A 16,089-nucleotide genomic window follows, 5' to 3' on the forward strand; every position below is an offset into this window, starting at 1 on the left:
TAACCCTAACCCTAACCCTAACCCTAACCCTAACCCTAACCCTAACCCTAACCCTAACCCTAACCCTAATCCTAACCCTAAGCCTAACCCGTACCCTCCCCCGTACCATAACACACGCACACAACAACCTTTAATAGACCACACACACCAAGTCACAACAACACCCGTACCCGTACCCTAACCCTAACCCTAACCCTAACCCTAACCCTAACCCTAACCCTAACCCTAACCCTGACCCTAACCCTAACCCTAACCCTAACCCTAACCCTAACCCTAACCCTAACCCTAACCCTAACCCTAACCCTAACCCTAACCCTAACCCTAACCCTAACCCTAACCCTAACCCTAACCCTAACCCGTACCCTCCCCCGTACCATAACACACGCACACAACAACCTTTAATAGACCACACACACCAAGTCACAACAACACCCGTACCCGTACCCTAACCCTAACCCTAACCCTAACCCTAACCCGTACCCTCCCCCGTACCATAACACACGCACACAACAACCTTTAATAGACCACACACACCAAGTCACAACAACACCCGTACCCGTACCCTAACCCTAACCCTAACCCTAACCCTAACCCTAACCCTAACCCTAACCCTAACCCTAACCCTAACCCCGTACCATAACACACGCACACAACAACCTTTAATAGACCACACACACCAAGGGATAACAGCATCACAACCACAGCCATAACCACATCCATCATCATCACAATCCTGCACACAGACCCGCACAAAGCGCAGCAGCAAGGCAAACAACTAACAACACACACAAATACAGCAGCAGGCTAAACAGACACAACACGCAGGGCAGCTAGCGCAGTGGTGCAGTGGGCGCTCCTCTTAAGGCTCCACCACGTCACAGAGGCAGGACGCACAAGTGCACACAATGTAACCCTAACCCTGGTCGCTCAAGAGGCGCACTGAAGGGAGAACCCACAGAGGAAAACGATCGAAGCTGTACGGAAGGCACGGGGAGAAAGAACAACACCGCGTAAAGGTCGCCCCTACTCGCCTTGAGCGAAGCGCGATTGCGCTTTTCAGAAGACTTGTCGGTGGCCAAACACTCTCACCAGCGGCGCGCGGCACAGGAAAACCACTGCTCTCTACGGGACAATGCGATGTCGCGTTGTAGATGTGGGCCGAGCCTTAGGCAGCTACGGAGTGTGAACGACTGGTCCATTGTCAGACTGCTTCTTTTCTGTTGCTTGGTCGCTATTCGATGCGGTCTGTTTGCTACATTGTCGTGGAGAAGAGTGAAGAAGATGGGGGATGCGGAACGGTGGAGGTGCAATGGCGGATATGCGGCATAGGTGTGAGGAAAGCAAAGGAGGGACTTGAGGAGCGGTGATGTGGCTCAGAAGAATTCTCCGTGCGTTCACACGCGCCGCGTCGGGTTCCTCCTTTTCGTCACCGACTGTCGTTTTTGGTGCCCAAAAGACAGGTGCATATCTAGCAAGTGCGTTACCGCACAGAGTGAGGGTGAAGAGAGGGCAGTCGACACACTCCATCCCTATGGCTGCGACTTTTTTCTCCATTATTTTTGTTCTCTGCCTCGTCATGAGAGCAACCCTCGAACCAACACACAACACAAATAGGAGATAAGAGAAAAGTTGAAGGCATAAAAAAAAGGACGGGCAACGCAACATAGCAGCAAGGCGATGTGGGCAACTGCGCGGGCAAGAAGAAGGATCACAGTTGAGGTGGAAAGCAAAGCAAAAAAGGGGTAGCAGGACGGAGGAAATTATCGTTGGGTACTACACAAGAGGCGATCTAGTGTGCACCCGCAGCCAACCCCAGGGTACACGTAACAGTGCAGGGCGAGGTAGGAAAATGGCTGAGCACGCGTGCCACCCCCCCCCACAACCTTCAAATGACGTTGAACTGCACAAGAAAGAAGCCGATGAGGGCAATAATGAGGAAGACGCAGCAAACGTACAAGAAACAGTTCATTGGACGGGTCTCCTTCAAAAACTTTTTGAGGCGCCTGTTCAGGCCACGCAGCTTCTCGGCGTTCTTGTCAATCGCCTGCTCGGCATCATCCAGCATTGTGTTCTGCATGTCAATCTGCGCGCCGATTTGAACGGCCAAGTCATGCAACCGGCCAACGCCCTCTTTAATGCGATGCAGCCCCGCGTCGATCTTCGCGTCCTGAGCGGCGATCGTCTTCATCTGCTCTTTCGTTTCCTCGTGTTCCTGCAGCATGCCTCCACCCACGGTGTTGTCCACCAACTCCACATCGCCGGGCCCAACCGTCTCGCCGTTGCCGTTATCCTTTCGCCGCATGCCGAGTAGCTGCTGGCGTAGCTGAGCACGCCTGCCAAGCTGCATCTCCTGCATGGTGTTGATTTCTTCATGTCCCACCTCAACGCGCTGCGCCTCCATCTCTTTGAGGTTCTGCAGCGCGGAGACGCAGTTGTCGTACTGCGATCGTCGCTCCTCGTAGTCGCGCTCGAGCAAATGGACCTTGCTTTCCTTTGGTTTCTTCTTTTTGCTCTCTTTTGCTAGCCGGCGCTCCGCCTCGAGCACTAACTCGTGAATCTCTTCTAGTGTTTCTTCCATGAGTCGGAGGTCTTTGCGAATCTCGTTGGACTGTACAATGGCCATATGGTCCTGCCCGTGCTGACGGCAGCCCTCGTTGCGCTCATTGATGTTGTTCTTGGCCCGTGTGGCCGCTCTAACGAAGTCATTCGTCAAGTCCTGGAAGGGGTCACCGGAGGTGACCCGACACTCTTTCTCATCTTTGGCCCCAGCCATCGCACGCACGCGGTGAAGGCGACGGATGGTGTCGCGCAAGGTTGAGCGCATCAACCCATCTGTGTTCGGAATGTAGTGCATTCTCGTGCTTGTTCTGGAGAGGTGTGCGGCGCGGCGACGGCTATGCTACGCGTGTAAACATACGGCCACACGCTGCAGCGAAAAGCACCGTGTAGCTTTATGTGTTCGTCTGTGCACTATGAAGCATGCGGGCAGACGGATTGAAGCTGGGGGAGAGAGTAGCCGAAGTTTCACACTTTGCCTTGCTGAAAAGGAATTTAGAATAAAGGCGCGATCAACAGCCCATTGAACACCAATTGTACCGAGGAACAACATACAGAGAGAAAGACAAGGAAGTGTGGTAGAAAAGAGCGCGAATCACAGATATCGTAGTCTAAAGGTGCGCATGTGTCCACAACCATGGCGGCAGAGAGGCTCTCTCAAGTGTGCACCATCGCAAACAGGTACCACGCCGTGGTGCCCTCCTCCATCAGTCGACATAACAAAGGTGAGGGGTAGTATTCGCGCTAGAATGAGGAACAACACCGGCGTACAACACGTACATCGAGCAGTATAGCCGAAGGTGGCCTTTATCTAGGTCGAGGACAGCAAAACAGAAGAATGAACATATGCAAGGTACGCAACACCGAGCAAGGTAGAGGAGAGCGAGTGTTCAGCATAGCGTGGCGGGCCAGCCATCGTCCTCTCTATCTGCTCTCGCCGTCTTGCGCATGATGTTGGCTGTGTTTCTGTTGTTTGTGCTTCTCTTCTTCTTGTTGCCACGATTTCGTCTATTGCGGCCGTCCCCGACCGTCGGTCGTGTTGTTCATTGCTGTTGTTACTTACGGAAAAAAAAGATGCAGGCACGCAGACATGCACACAAACGCAAAACACACAGACAGACGCCTTTGCGTGATGAGAGCTACTGCGGGAAGCTCATCGTGACGGGGATATACTCTTGGGGAGAGACGTGCGGAAAACCCTTCATCTTTGTGTGTGTGTGTGTGTGTGTTTCCACTGAGGAGGAGGAAGAGCCGCGCGTGGCGATGGTGGCTGTTTGGGAGGAGACGAGTGAGGTCCAATAAAAGACCGCTTCCTTCATCATGATGCGGTCATGCATGTTGTGTTTCCCTTGGACCCGAGCAATCGCCGCTTGCTCAGTTGCCCCTCCTCCGCTCCTTTCCTTGCCATGACACAATATGATTCGAGGATACGGAAGGGCGCCTGTCTCTCACAAACGGTCTCATTCACCAGCTTCGTCTACCACACGCCACCGCCGTTTGTCTGCTGGGAAGCACGGTTAAAAGGGACAGAGGGCTGCTGGCGCAGGGCGGACTCCGGCACCTCGCTGGAGCGGAAGCGAACGGGGAACGCATTGCCGGTGGCGCGCTGGTGCGCGAGAGGCACCGCCGAGGGGTACGAGTTGTACGGCGCCTGTGCCTGGGTGCCCATGAACGGCCGCGACGCCTGAACGCGCTCTGGAGCGTTGTTCCAGTAGTCGAACTGGCTAGCCGAAGGCCAAGCATGCTGCTGCTGGGGGGGCTGCTGAATGCGCGAGTCAGTGCCGAGGGACCACTGCCGCGTTCCGAGGTTCGCCGTGTCGGGGCGGTACACAGCGTGCTGCTGAACCGTCGGCGGAGGGGTCGGAGGCTTGCCGGCCTGGGCCGAGAACATGTAGAGTCCGCGCTGCGTCTCTGCCGTCTGCGTCACACGGAGAGGCAGCTTCACGGACACGACGCGTTCAATCTCCAGTACGTAGTGCGGCGCAATCACAAGCGCCACAGGCGCCGGTGGGTCAGGAATCGGCTCCATCTCCACAACGGCAGGGGCTTGGACGGTGTTTACCACCACCTCCTCTTCCGATGACTCCTCCGGCTGCGCGAGCACAGATTGCTGCACAGACTCGGGCTGCGACTGCAGCGGCTCCGGCGGCGGTGGCGTCTGCACCTGTGACGGCGCCCCTTTCTGTGGAGAGGGAGTCTCTTTGGCGGCGGGTACCCCAGCCCCCGCGCTGGTGCGCTGACGCACCATATCCGCAAATGATGGGCCACTACCGTTCTTCGCCCACGTCGACCCCGAAGCAATGTCGCCCTTCACGTGCACAACGGGACCATGCGCTTTCTCCTCGATAGTTGGCTTGCTTCTCTCAGCGGCAGCAGCCGGTCCCGCCTGCGGGCGGCGCGGACGCTCCTGGCGCTCTGGACGATCACGGCGATCGCCGCGCTCACCACGGTCACCACGCTCACCGCCCTCACGGCGCTCCGCATTGTCACGGCGGCGCTGCGGGCGTTCTGCGGGAGCACTACTGGAGTTGGCGGTGAGGGGCTTCGGCGAGTTCCGCCCTCTCGGGGCCTGGCGGGGCTCTGGCTTCGGGCCTGCGCTCATTTTCAAAAGAAAATTAGCACCTTTTCGCTCTTGACTTTTTTTGGAGCTCTCTGGTCCAACGTCGGGTGGTATCGCTTCTTACAAAGACGGAGGGGGTTAGAGAAAAACAAATAAAAATCGCGTGTGTTCAATAGCTGCATGGTTTCCGCGTGCGGGTGTGTGCATGCGTGTGTGCACACCGTGGCAGAGGCATGAAGAGGGGTGGGTGACGGGAAGGGAGAGAGATTGGAGGTGGTAGGGAAACGAGCTGAGTTGCTTGCAGCTCGAACGGGCCAGCTCCCTGGCGAGACCCAGAGATCAATACGGGGAATCGGTGTGAAACAGAAAGTGCGACAAGAGGCTAGAACAGCTGCGCGTAGGTGAGAGCAAGAGGATGCTCCTCACGCGTGTCGCCGTCACACTCCAACACCCCTGCTGAGACGGCAGCACCCGCCGCAAGACGCGATCGACCACCCTCATCTGCGGCTCCGCAGCAAAGGGGCATTTCTTGTTCTACTTCATGTCCAGTACGCTGTCACATACACTTCACATTGAGGGAGGGGGAGGTGAAAAATAAAATGTCGAGAGAAAACAAAAGTTGCATCTATGAGGGGGCGGAGTCAAGCAGATGCATGACACACACCGCCGGAGGAGAAGGAGAAGGGAAGCGCCACACCGCAGGCGCCGAGGACAGCGTCTGCGGCAACCACACACGCCCCCCCCCTCCTTTACTCACACGGCATCCGGCAAGCCGGTTTAACGGGACGCGCTCGACACGGCCTTCGTGCCCTCAGCCATGGCGTGCTTCGCGAGCTCCGCCGGCAGCACAATGCGCACCGCCGTCTGCACCTCGCGCGCACCCAGCGTGCGCTTCTTGTTCGCGCGAACAATCGACGCAGCCTCGGTGCAGATGCGCTCCATCACGTCGTTCACGTACGAATTCACGATCTTCATCGTGCGGTGCGACATCGACATCTGGGAGTTGATCGCCTTCAGCGAGCGGCCCACGTACACGTTCCACGTGCGCTTCGGCTTGCGGTGCGACTTACGCACGTGGGAAGCCTTGCGGGAAGAAGCCATGGTGGTGTGAGGGGGTGGGAGGTGTAGAAGAGCGGGAGTGGCTGGATAAATCGAAGGCGAGCTGGGAGGCTGTTGCAGAGCGCATGAGGAGAGAAAGCAGGTGGCGAGGGAGGGAAAAGTTGGGGAAGCCGACGTGGCGGGAGGGAAAGGCGAGGAAGCATCCAGTGGTCATAGGAGAGGAGGAGATGCTACAAGGCGTCGGCACCGCTACCCTCCTCTCCACAGGCTGTCTACGGCGACAGGGCTAGATGGGCATCACCGACGACGTTACAGAATGTGTCTTGTGCTTTGCTCTGCGGTCAGCGCGCGCCGTCCACGTCACGCAGTGATCAGTGCGGCTGCAGCTCAAACAGGAAACGAAAACACAAAAGTTGCATCTATGAGGGGGCGGAGTCAAGCAGATGCATGACACACACCGCCGGAGGAGAAGGAGAAGGGAAGCGCCACACCGCAGGCGCCGAGGACAGCGTCTGCGGCAACCACACACGCCCCCCCCCTCCTTTACTCACACGGCATCCGGCAAGCCGGTTTAACGGGACGCGCTCGACACGGCCTTCGTGCCCTCAGCCATGGCGTGCTTCGCGAGCTCCGCCGGCAGCACAATGCGCACCGCCGTCTGCACCTCGCGCGCACCCAGCGTGCGCTTCTTGTTCGCGCGAACAATCGACGCAGCCTCGGTGCAGATGCGCTCCATCACGTCGTTCACGTACGAATTCACGATCTTCATCGTGCGGTGCGACATCGACATCTGGGAGTTGATCGCCTTCAGCGAGCGGCCCACGTACACGTTCCACGTGCGCTTCGGCTTGCGGTGCGACTTACGCACGTGGGAAGCCTTGCGGGAAGAAGCCATGGTGGTGTGAAGGGGTGGGAGGCGTAGTAGAAGGCTTGTCGGTTGGAACTTGAAGGCACGCGCTGAGAATCTGTCAGTGAAGTGTTTGTGGATGTGTGCACGAGAGGTAGATTCGCCAATGGCAGCGAGTGTGATGCAACGAGAGAAAGTGAAGGCGAGAGAGCGGCGTTGTGTGTGGGAGAAGTCAGAGCAGTCGTTTTCTGTCTATGAAGGGGGCACCGCGACGTGCACGGAGTGCGTTGTCCTCCGCGACTCTGCCCCACCACAACCGCATACGGGACGGCCCTCTCACCATGCGACAAAGCGACGTGGGTATGAGGGGAGAGGGAGGGAAAGGGGGTAAAAAAGAGAACAGCTGCAACAAATACGGCGGCGTGCAGCACGAGCGTCCCCAACGCGGCGGTGTCACTTCCCAAGTGGGAGGAGTCACAACGCAGCTGCTGATAAGCGTACTCAACCAATATGCTAATTTTCTTTGCGAAGACGTGTCACGAGAAAAATGAAAAAAAGTGACGAAAAGAAAAAGAGAGGGGAATTGACTGTCACCCTTGAGGTACAAGGCCTTCTCAGGTATCCAAGCCTTAGGCGGTGGTCATCTCGGCAAGCAGCTCAGCATGCTCGTCTGTCGGATCGCGGCTGGGCTCCGTATCCGCCCAGAGGTCGGGCGTGAGGAAGCCGTAGGTCTTGCGCAGGGCGTAGAAAGTGGCCATGATCAGGTTGCCGTGCGTGCGGGTCTTGCCACGGGAGCTCGTGTACACGTCCTCCACACCAGCGAACTCGAGGATCTTCTTGGGCACGGGGGCGGCGACGATGCCGGTACCGCGGGGCGCGGGCACGAGACGGACCGCGACGGAACCGCACTTGCCGGTCACCTTCATCGGGATCGTGTGTGGCTCACCGATCTTGTTGCCCCAGTAGCCGCGGCGCACCGGCACGATGTTGAGCTTGGCTGCAATCATCGAGGCGCGAATCGCCAGCGACACCTCCTTGCCGACGCGAGCACCGATGCCGATGTGACCGTCACAGTCGCCGACGACGTTGAAGGCCTTGAAGCGGGTACGCTGGCCGGCCGACGTGGCCTTCTGCACTGGGTAGATCTTCATCATCTCGTCGTGCAGCTGGCCCTCAGCGATGAGGGTGTCGACAATCTGGTGCTCCTTGATGGGCATCGAGAAGAGGAAGATCTCTTCCAGAGAGGTGACCTTCTGCGCCTTTACAAGGCGGCCCAGCTTGGTACACGGGACCCACTCTTTCTCCTCACCCGGACCACCGCGGCCACGGCCACGGCCACCGCGTCCGCCACGGCCTCGGCCGAAGTTGCGTTCGGCGCGGGGGACGTCGGCGGCGGGCGCCTCCTGAGCAGGCTGAGTATCTGCCATATCTTCCTTTCTAAGAGAAGACAGCTCGTTTGTGCATATGGCGTTCCCGATTTGTGTGCGCACATGCGTGCAAAGAAAGGGGTCGACACCAACAGAAGGGAGAGCAGTCATCGAGAGCAGGGGTGGGGAAAAAAAGTGGAGGTGCGGAGTAGAGGGTGACGTCCGCGTAGCGCCGATTTCACACTGCGATGGGGTCTTCTTCGTTCCTTAATCTCCGCTTCTACGGTATTCATGTGAAGCGGCATTTTTCTGTCGTCAGTGTTGTGAGCGACCCTCCGCATGAGCGCACGCGGGTATGCGCAGATCTGCAGCTCGCTCCTCTTTCACCTGAAACGAGAAAGATCGCCGTGCGCATCCGGGAGGAAGCGAGTTGGAGTGACGCAGAAAAGTGCTCGAGAGCCACGCTGTTGGGCAGCTTGTACACACGGAGCACAAGGGCCTTTCCACAACACAGGCACGCACGAACACACACGCTCACCCACACGCGCAGAGCCTCTGATGCGGCGCTCTGAGCTCAGCGCTCCTTTGACAAACCGTGGCACAACAGCACACAAAGGCGTGCGCCTCTTGCGCCCCTCCTCGCTCCCATCCACGGCAACAGAAAGGAGACAGAAAAAGAGCAGACACACAGACACATGAGCGCATGCCGAGGAACAGGTCACCCGCCGCATGCGCTCATGGGTCTCCCTTTCTCCGTCACAGAGTCGAAGGCACGTAAACGGCAAATGAGAGCGTTATCGAGTGACGTAGCGCTGCACCTTAGAAGAACACACGATGAAACAAACAGAGCGACGAGACAACCAGGGACAGAAGAGGAGAGCACAATGACAGACACAGACACACATGACAGTAACACGGAAGCGCAGACACACAGAGAGAGTCAGGCGGAGAAGGAAATAAACCGAGGGGCGAGACTACACAGAGAGAAAGGGTATAAATATTTGTGAAAGATGAAATTCGGACCAGAGACCACAGGAGGAAACACACACACACACGAGGGGAAAAAAGAAGCGGTGTGAGAGAAGGAAGGGGGGAGTGAGGAGTGTCGCGAACCACCAGAAAGAAGAAATGGGGACAAAAACAGCCACCTCGCTCAGCCCCTTCCCCGCTACCGCTGTACTGAACACCGACTCGCCCCTCACTTGCTCACACAGACACGGAGACTGCAGTAGATAACCTGTCCCCCACCCCTTCTCACCCTGCTCGTTTCGCAAAAAAAAGTGTTCTCGACGGAAAGAGCTGGCAGTAAGAAACCCTGAACGGAACCCTCAGCGGCGAAAGGATAATATGGGGCGCACCCAGACAAAAGGATAGGCGCCAGGTCGTCTGCGCCTCATCCCCCACCCAGGCACTCACTCCCTTAGCGCTCCGCTTCCTTGGGAACCTCCGCACATAGCATCCTCCCATCAGGAACACTAGCTACCCTCCCTTTTCCTTCTCCGTTGCGTCGCGCCGTGCCGGCGGCGCCAACGCAGTCATTGAGGATGGGAGGGGGAGGAGCAGAAGTGAGAGAGGGAGAGGAGGAGGGAGGGGGGTTGGGATACACACAGGAAGGAAAAGGCCACAAGAGAGGGCAGCGAGTGTGATAGAGCAGAGGAAAGAAAGCACGCGAAGAAGAGCGGAGCAGGAAAGACGAAGAGAACAAGACAGCGGGTGGTGAGGGACCCAAGGGAAAGCCAGCAACGAAGCGCGGGCACCACTACAATTTCGTGATGCGCTCTGCGAGACGCAGGAAGTTGCTCGGAACGAGACCACGACGACCGTGAGACGAGTAGCTCCCATCCTCCACCGCCATCGCCTCGCACCATCTGCCCTCGGCGTAGTTCTCCACCACAAACTCGTCACCCGCCTTGAAGCTCAAGCACGAACCGTCGGCCTGCTGAGCCTGGTAGTCGTACAGTGCATAGTATACTCGACGGGTACCGTTGCCACCACTTGGCTGCGCCGCCTGTGAGGCACCGTACACGCCGTCGGAGTTGTATCTCTGTCCCCATGCTTCCGAGAGCGTCTCCTCCTCGCCCTTATCCTCCTCCGTCAGCCGCGACTCGGCGTCGCTGGAGCGGATGCTCGCCTCGTACTCATCCTGGCTAATTACGTTTCCGTAGGCGTCCTCTGCTGGGCCGGTGATGCGACGCCGGCGCTGCGGTGGCTTTGCGCGCTGGCGTGTGGCGATCCCGTACACAACCTCGCCCAAAAGGAAAAAGGCAATGCAGAGCAGCCACGCCCGCCACTTGTTCGGGCCTCCGCTGGAGGCTTTGGCGACCTGCTGGAACCCCGAAGCACCCGTCACGGCCGCCTGCGTCTTGGCGACCGCGGCGCCGTACGGGTAATTAGCGCCCATCCCCATCCCCATGCCTGGCATCCGCTCCTGCGCGTTGGAGAATGCGCGCACCGCCTTCATGCTATAGTAGGTACCGAAGCACACGCCAAAGAGCTCCATGGCAGAGCGGAGGCCCTGCACGAGCACGTTGGTGAGGTGGCCGGCAATCTCCATCCGGGCCTGCAGGCGCGCTTGTCGGTGCTGCTCCCGCTGCTGCCGAATCAGCTGGCGCTCCTTCTTGTGCTCTGCCTGGATACGACGGCTGCGCTCCTCAGGTGACTCATTCAGTGGTGGCAAAGAAGCAGCGTGCTGGTGGATAGGGGATGCTAGCTGATTGGACTGGTCCGCTTGATGTTGCAAGTTGAGCGAGGATTGCATGCCGTTGCCCTGAGTACTGTCGGCGTTGCTGCCGAGGTTGTTGAGACCGCCGAGGTTGTAGGTGGAGTTGGAGCCGAACGGGTTGTTTCGGACAAAGCTGCTGAGCCCACCGCTCATGCCGTGCGATGAGCCTCCCATGAGACCTGAGTTTCCGTACATGCCGCCACCGTACATGCCACCCATGCCACCTAAGCCACCACCGTGCATGCCACCCATGCCACCTAAGCCGCCACCGTACATGCTACTCCCCATGCCTAGCCCGCCGCCGTACATGCCGCTGTACATGATGAAGGGTCTAATAAGAGAAAACGTTGAAGATACAAGGAATTCAAGAGAAGCGTAGCACACCGGCGCCACGATCGAGTTCAACTCCTCCACGAGAAGCTACGAGTTGCGTCGAAGAGAGAACATAGGCGTGCACGTGTGAGAAAACGAGAGAGGAAGAGGGAGAGGAGAAGTGTTTCATCATGGCGAAGCCACTCATTGGCAGTGGCTCATGTAGTCCCGTGCGAACTCACTTGACGCACACCATCACACATGCAAGATGGAGACGCGCATGGCTCTCTGTTTGCATGGGCATTTGAACACGGCAGACGCGGAGGCATAAGAAAGTGGGGGAAAAGGAGCCGGCTTCCAGCGAGGGATCTGGCATCCAGTGTTCGGCGCTGAGAAGCGCGAACGCTTTTATGTGTCCTAGCTCACGCGTCTCTCCTTCAACACAGCAGCTGGAGAAGGACAGAGGGGGATACTGACTGCTCACCGAACAAAAGCGCATGCCTTACCGCACCAGACTGCGTTTCGCATTGAGTTGTTTAATGTGCGTCTGGCACATGCTCAAGAGCGAGCAGTACCGATGGAACCTCACAAGTGAGCGTTGTTTCAAAAGAAGAGTGGGAAAGGGAACTGAAAAAAAAGACAAGGGAAATATAAAAAAATGTGCGCGTACGCGTGGGGGAGTTGACGGGTGAGCAAAGCAACCTTTGCGCACGTATTCTAAATTACATCAGCTGCGCCATTTTTTTCCCTTCAGCAGTCTCGTCCGCGAGGCGAGGAAGAGGTGGGAGAGAGAGGGTGAAAAAACACGAGGAAAAGCACCAACGAGGACGGAGCTGAGGGGGAAAAACACAAGAAAAAAAATACAAAAAAAAACAACAACGCAGGAGAGTCACCCAACGACCAGATGTATGATCAACCGAGACACACACACAGACGAAGGAAGGCGAAAGAAAACAAGAGAGTGCAAGTGATAGCAAGAGAGATGCGGTGGTAAAGTAAGCGAAGGGAAAGGCTACAACTTCCATTCATCCAAGTTAATAGTCTGGCCAGAGTTCTTCGCGGCGCGCAACGCCTCAAGCTTGGCCTTCATCTCCGCCTCGATGCGATCCGTCTCCCTCCGCATCGCAGACACGTCCTCCTCGTGCTTTCGCCTCTCCGACATCATTTGCGCAATCACGCGCTTCCGCTGCTCTCCCAACTCGGCTGTCGTGCGGTTGCGCTCCTCCTCCGCAGCCTCTGCCTCCTTTTGCCGCTCGCGCTCGCGCGCCCTCTCAGCCTCTAGCGCTCGCTCCTCCTCGGCGCGCTTGAGCTTCTCCTCGTGCGCCCGCTCTTCAGCCTTGATACGCTCGTTGGCCTCGCGGAGCATTTGTTGTTCCTGTGCCTCGCGCACTTTCGCTTCTGCGCGGCGCACGGCGTCAGCCAGTTCCTGCCCGCGCTGCTTGTTCGCCATGTCCCGCGTGAAGCGGTGCTCGGCGGCGAGGTTCGTCACCTCAGCCCTTTCCTCCGCGAGGCGGCGACGCTCCTCGGCCAGCTCGCGCTTCTGTGACGCCAAGTCACGCAGATGGCGCTCAACGTCCGCCTGCTGCTCACGCTGCACCTCCGCGTACGCCTCCATCTGGGCTCTCTTCTCGGCTGCCTTCTGCTCCTTCGCCTCCGCCTCCCGCTTGCGTCTCAGCATTTCGCGCTCGCGCTCGCGCTGATCCTTGGCCTGCCTCACCTCCTCCTCGCGCTCCTCCTCTCGCCGGCGCTGCATGTCGCGCCACTCCTCAGCCCTGCGTTGCTCTTCGCGCTCAAGGCTCTTGGCATACTCAGCCTTTGCCTTGGTCACCTCCTCCGCCCGCCGCAGCTCTTCTTGTTTCTTCTTGAACCACTCGGCGAAGGTGCCCTCGGAGTTGACGCCGCGGAACCCACCATCGGGGGTAGCGGAGAAGGGGCTCTTTTTGTACTGCTCGTAGGCGTCCTTGAATAGCTGCTCGTCGGTGGCGTAGCGCGGCTTCCGTGAGGCGCCGGCGTCGGCGCCGTAGGATGACGTCGGGTAGGCAGCGGGAGACGACGGCTGTGGCGCCGCCTGTCGGAACGGGTGAGCGCCAAAGCCACGGTCCCGCCGCGTCAGCTCCCGGTCGTATGCCGAGCGCTTTGTGGGGTCATTGAGTGTTTGGTACGCGTTCACAACTAATTTGAAAATTGCCTCGCCGTTCGGGTTCTTGTCTGGGTGCAGCTGAAGCGCCTTCAGCTTGTACGCTTGGCGAATTGCATCCTTGTTTGCAGTACGTGATATGCCCAAGATGGTGTAGTAGTCTTGTTTATCCATTGCTTCGTACGGCAACGCGCACTCCCCGGTTTGAGTCGAGGGTGGGAGTGAGAAAGGGAGAAGTCGCACAAACAAAGCACTGTGCGCGGCGGCGGTTGCAGAAAGGAAAGCGGAGAGACAAAGTAGACAAGGGACAGAGAGATACCCACAAGAAGAAGTGAGTGAAGGGTAGTACGAGACACGCCGACTCGATAGGACGCACGCTGAGGCGGGCCAACGAGCCAGGCGCGCCGTGGGCGTAGATGCTCCATCGCGAGTCTCGACGCCGCATGGCGTCGACCAGAAGAAGTGGAGCACGGCGCAGCGCAGCGGCCCTCATCACGCTGACGCACACGCACAGAGGCGCCCACAGAGGCGGTGTCAATGAGCACGAGGGTGGCAATCACTGCATTCTGCAGGGGAAGAGCTGGAAGAGCAATTCAGCACAAAAGAGGCGTCGCTGAAAAGAGGCAAACCGCGAAGATGCCAGCATAGGCGATCAAAAAGGATTAAGAGAGCCCATGCACAATCACACGGGTTCGACGCACAAACATCTCTGCGATGCAGTTTCACCCACGCGCAGCCGACCGCGCACGCGGCAGGGACACGGGCAGCGACAGGGTGCGAGGGAGAGAAGCGCCAGGAGAGAAGAGGAGATGGCAGGGAGAGAGTCTAGGCAGTGTGCCGAGAGGATATATGTGTGCGTGTGTGTGCGCGCGCCTTGACAGCTGTCCATTCTGCATGCGTTCTCTCTCCACCTCGCCAGACGGAAATGTGCACCACAGCACCCACACAGCTCTGCAACAGCGGTATAACCGAGTGTGAGAGAGATGCATGACCACATCATGAGAATGGGGGCCTACTCTCTCTGCACTTCCTGCTCTGCCGCCCTCTTCTCCTCCTCGGCGTGCTCGTCCTGAAGGTCCAGCTCGTCCAGGAGCCGCTGTGAGTCCTTCAGCGCCTGAGGTAGGCGCGACAGCATAAAAAGCACGACGCCTCCGAGAACGGCGGTCTCGCCCCACACACCAATGTACTGGTGCAGGAACTCCAACCACATAATGATGATGCGGTACTTGAAGGTTCCCAGCGCCATCTCCTGCCCCCAACCACCGTGGCGGGCGCTAACGTGACGCATATGCTCCGGTGGCTTCGCGCCATAGAGAAGGTAGTACTTGCGTGCATCAGGGTTCTCAATGATCTCATACGCGTCCTTCAGCTCCTCAAGCGCCATGTTGCGGTCCTCCTCGTCCTCCTCCGTCTCTAAGATCTTCTGACGCTTCTCCTCGTACTTCATCTTGAGTTGAGCAGGGGTGGTGGACCGCACAGACTTGGTGTCCTTCGCGTCCAGCAGCACGCCGAAGAGCTCCCGATCTACCTGCGACGTCAGCTTTTGGTAGGCAAGCTCCACCTGTTTGTTCTGCGCCTCACACGTGCGACCGCAGTGGACTAGCTGGCCGTACTTCTCCTGGTGATCCTGAAAGGCCCGCTTGATTTGCTGCCGCACCTGGTAGTTCTCGCGACGGCGCGCCTTGTCGGGGTCGTCGGCAGCCTTCCTCAACGGCCCGTTCTCCTCAGACGCATCAGTCGCAGGTGAAGCCGTCTTGTGCGTCAGGTTAAGGCGACCCTCGACGCCGAGTGTGTGGTAGTAGCTCTCCAGCTCCTTGGCGTCCACAGCGCGTTCAGGGTTTAGGACCTCCCCAAAGCCCTTACCAGACTCCAGCTGCGGCACCTCCAAGTTGTACTCCTCGTCGTACTTGGAGATTGTGAGGAGGAGGATGGCAGCGAAAATGAGAACGCCAAAGAAGTAGCGGAAACACTTGCCCGAGTCTTCATGCCGCTCCACAAGCTCGCTCCATTCGGCCTGCGTAATGACACCGCGGTTGGGGTCGCGGTTGCGTGCTGGGTAACCCGCATACCCGTACATGGGGTTCCTCTGCTGTGCACCGCCCATGTTGCGCATGACCGTCTGTCGTGCAAGGAGGTCCTGCTGCACCCGCGCAGCACTCTCCTCGAGCTTGACGCGCCGATTCAGCGACTGCTGCTGCCGCACCTGGGCAGCTTTCGGCTTCATTGCACGGCGATACGGTTGTTCTGGTCACTTGTGCGTCGATGTTGCAGATAATGCGTGACGCTCTTCTCGGGAGAAGGAGCGATATGAGGAGGAGGAGCGGGTGCACGAGTCGTAGCAGTCAGGGTAGACCCGCTCTGGTGCCAAATGTCCGTTGCTCGTAGTCCGTCCCGTCACTAGGCAAGATCGCAAGTGCGCCTTGAAGGATAAGCGGAGGAGGTGTGCGCCACTGAGTGTCTTGCTACTGCTCTATGAGGGCTTGTGTGTGCTGACGCGCGATGCTGCGAGGTTTCAAGGACGCAAAGTCG

General features: G+C 58.2%; 8 protein-coding genes across 8 annotated transcripts; all 8 read right to left on the reverse strand.

The window, feature by feature from the left end:
• Positions 1–1,885: 1,885 nt before the first annotated feature.
• LMXM_19_0010 (conserved hypothetical protein) lies at positions 1,886–2,854 on the reverse strand (the record flags this gene model as incomplete). The annotated part of the gene is made up of 1 exon (XM_003874131.1): positions 1,886–2,854. One exon carries the CDS (start codon positions 2,852–2,854, stop codon positions 1,886–1,888), a length of 969 nt encoding a protein of 322 aa, XP_003874180.1.
• Positions 2,855–4,033: 1,179 nt separating this feature from the next.
• On the reverse strand, positions 4,034–5,158 carry LMXM_19_0020 (conserved hypothetical protein; the record flags this gene model as incomplete). The annotated part of the gene is made up of 1 exon (XM_003874132.1): positions 4,034–5,158. The coding sequence occupies one exon, from the start codon at positions 5,156–5,158 to the stop codon at positions 4,034–4,036; it is 1,125 nt and encodes a 374-aa protein (XP_003874181.1).
• Positions 5,159–5,893: 735 nt separating this feature from the next.
• On the reverse strand, positions 5,894–6,217 carry LMXM_19_0030 (histone H2B; the record flags this gene model as incomplete). Its single annotated transcript, XM_003874133.1, has 1 exon — positions 5,894–6,217. One exon carries the CDS (start codon positions 6,215–6,217, stop codon positions 5,894–5,896), a length of 324 nt encoding a protein of 107 aa, XP_003874182.1.
• Positions 6,218–6,746: 529 nt separating this feature from the next.
• Positions 6,747–7,070, reverse strand: LMXM_19_0050 (histone H2B; the record flags this gene model as incomplete). Its single annotated transcript, XM_003874134.1, has 1 exon — positions 6,747–7,070. The coding sequence occupies one exon, from the start codon at positions 7,068–7,070 to the stop codon at positions 6,747–6,749; it is 324 nt and encodes a 107-aa protein (XP_003874183.1).
• Positions 7,071–7,651: 581 nt separating this feature from the next.
• On the reverse strand, positions 7,652–8,560 carry LMXM_19_0060 (40S ribosomal protein S2; the record flags this gene model as incomplete). Its single annotated transcript, XM_003874135.1, has 1 exon — positions 7,652–8,560. One exon carries the CDS (start codon positions 8,558–8,560, stop codon positions 7,652–7,654), a length of 909 nt encoding a protein of 302 aa, XP_003874184.1.
• A 1,588-nt stretch (positions 8,561–10,148) lies between these two features.
• On the reverse strand, positions 10,149–11,432 carry LMXM_19_0070 (conserved hypothetical protein; the record flags this gene model as incomplete). Its single annotated transcript, XM_003874136.1, has 1 exon — positions 10,149–11,432. The coding sequence occupies one exon, from the start codon at positions 11,430–11,432 to the stop codon at positions 10,149–10,151; it is 1,284 nt and encodes a 427-aa protein (XP_003874185.1).
• Positions 11,433–12,435: 1,003 nt separating this feature from the next.
• LMXM_19_0080 (conserved hypothetical protein) lies at positions 12,436–13,734 on the reverse strand (the record flags this gene model as incomplete). Its single annotated transcript, XM_003874137.1, has 1 exon — positions 12,436–13,734. One exon carries the CDS (start codon positions 13,732–13,734, stop codon positions 12,436–12,438), a length of 1,299 nt encoding a protein of 432 aa, XP_003874186.1.
• Positions 13,735–14,572: 838 nt separating this feature from the next.
• LMXM_19_0090 (conserved hypothetical protein) lies at positions 14,573–15,784 on the reverse strand (the record flags this gene model as incomplete). The annotated part of the gene is made up of 1 exon (XM_003874138.1): positions 14,573–15,784. The coding sequence occupies one exon, from the start codon at positions 15,782–15,784 to the stop codon at positions 14,573–14,575; it is 1,212 nt and encodes a 403-aa protein (XP_003874187.1).
• Between the last annotated feature and the right edge of the window lie 305 nt (positions 15,785–16,089).

Source organism: Leishmania mexicana, chromosome 19, assembly GCF_000234665.1.
Source record: "Leishmania mexicana MHOM/GT/2001/U1103 complete genome, chromosome 19".
Taxonomy (NCBI): domain Eukaryota; phylum Euglenozoa; class Kinetoplastea; order Trypanosomatida; family Trypanosomatidae; genus Leishmania; species Leishmania mexicana.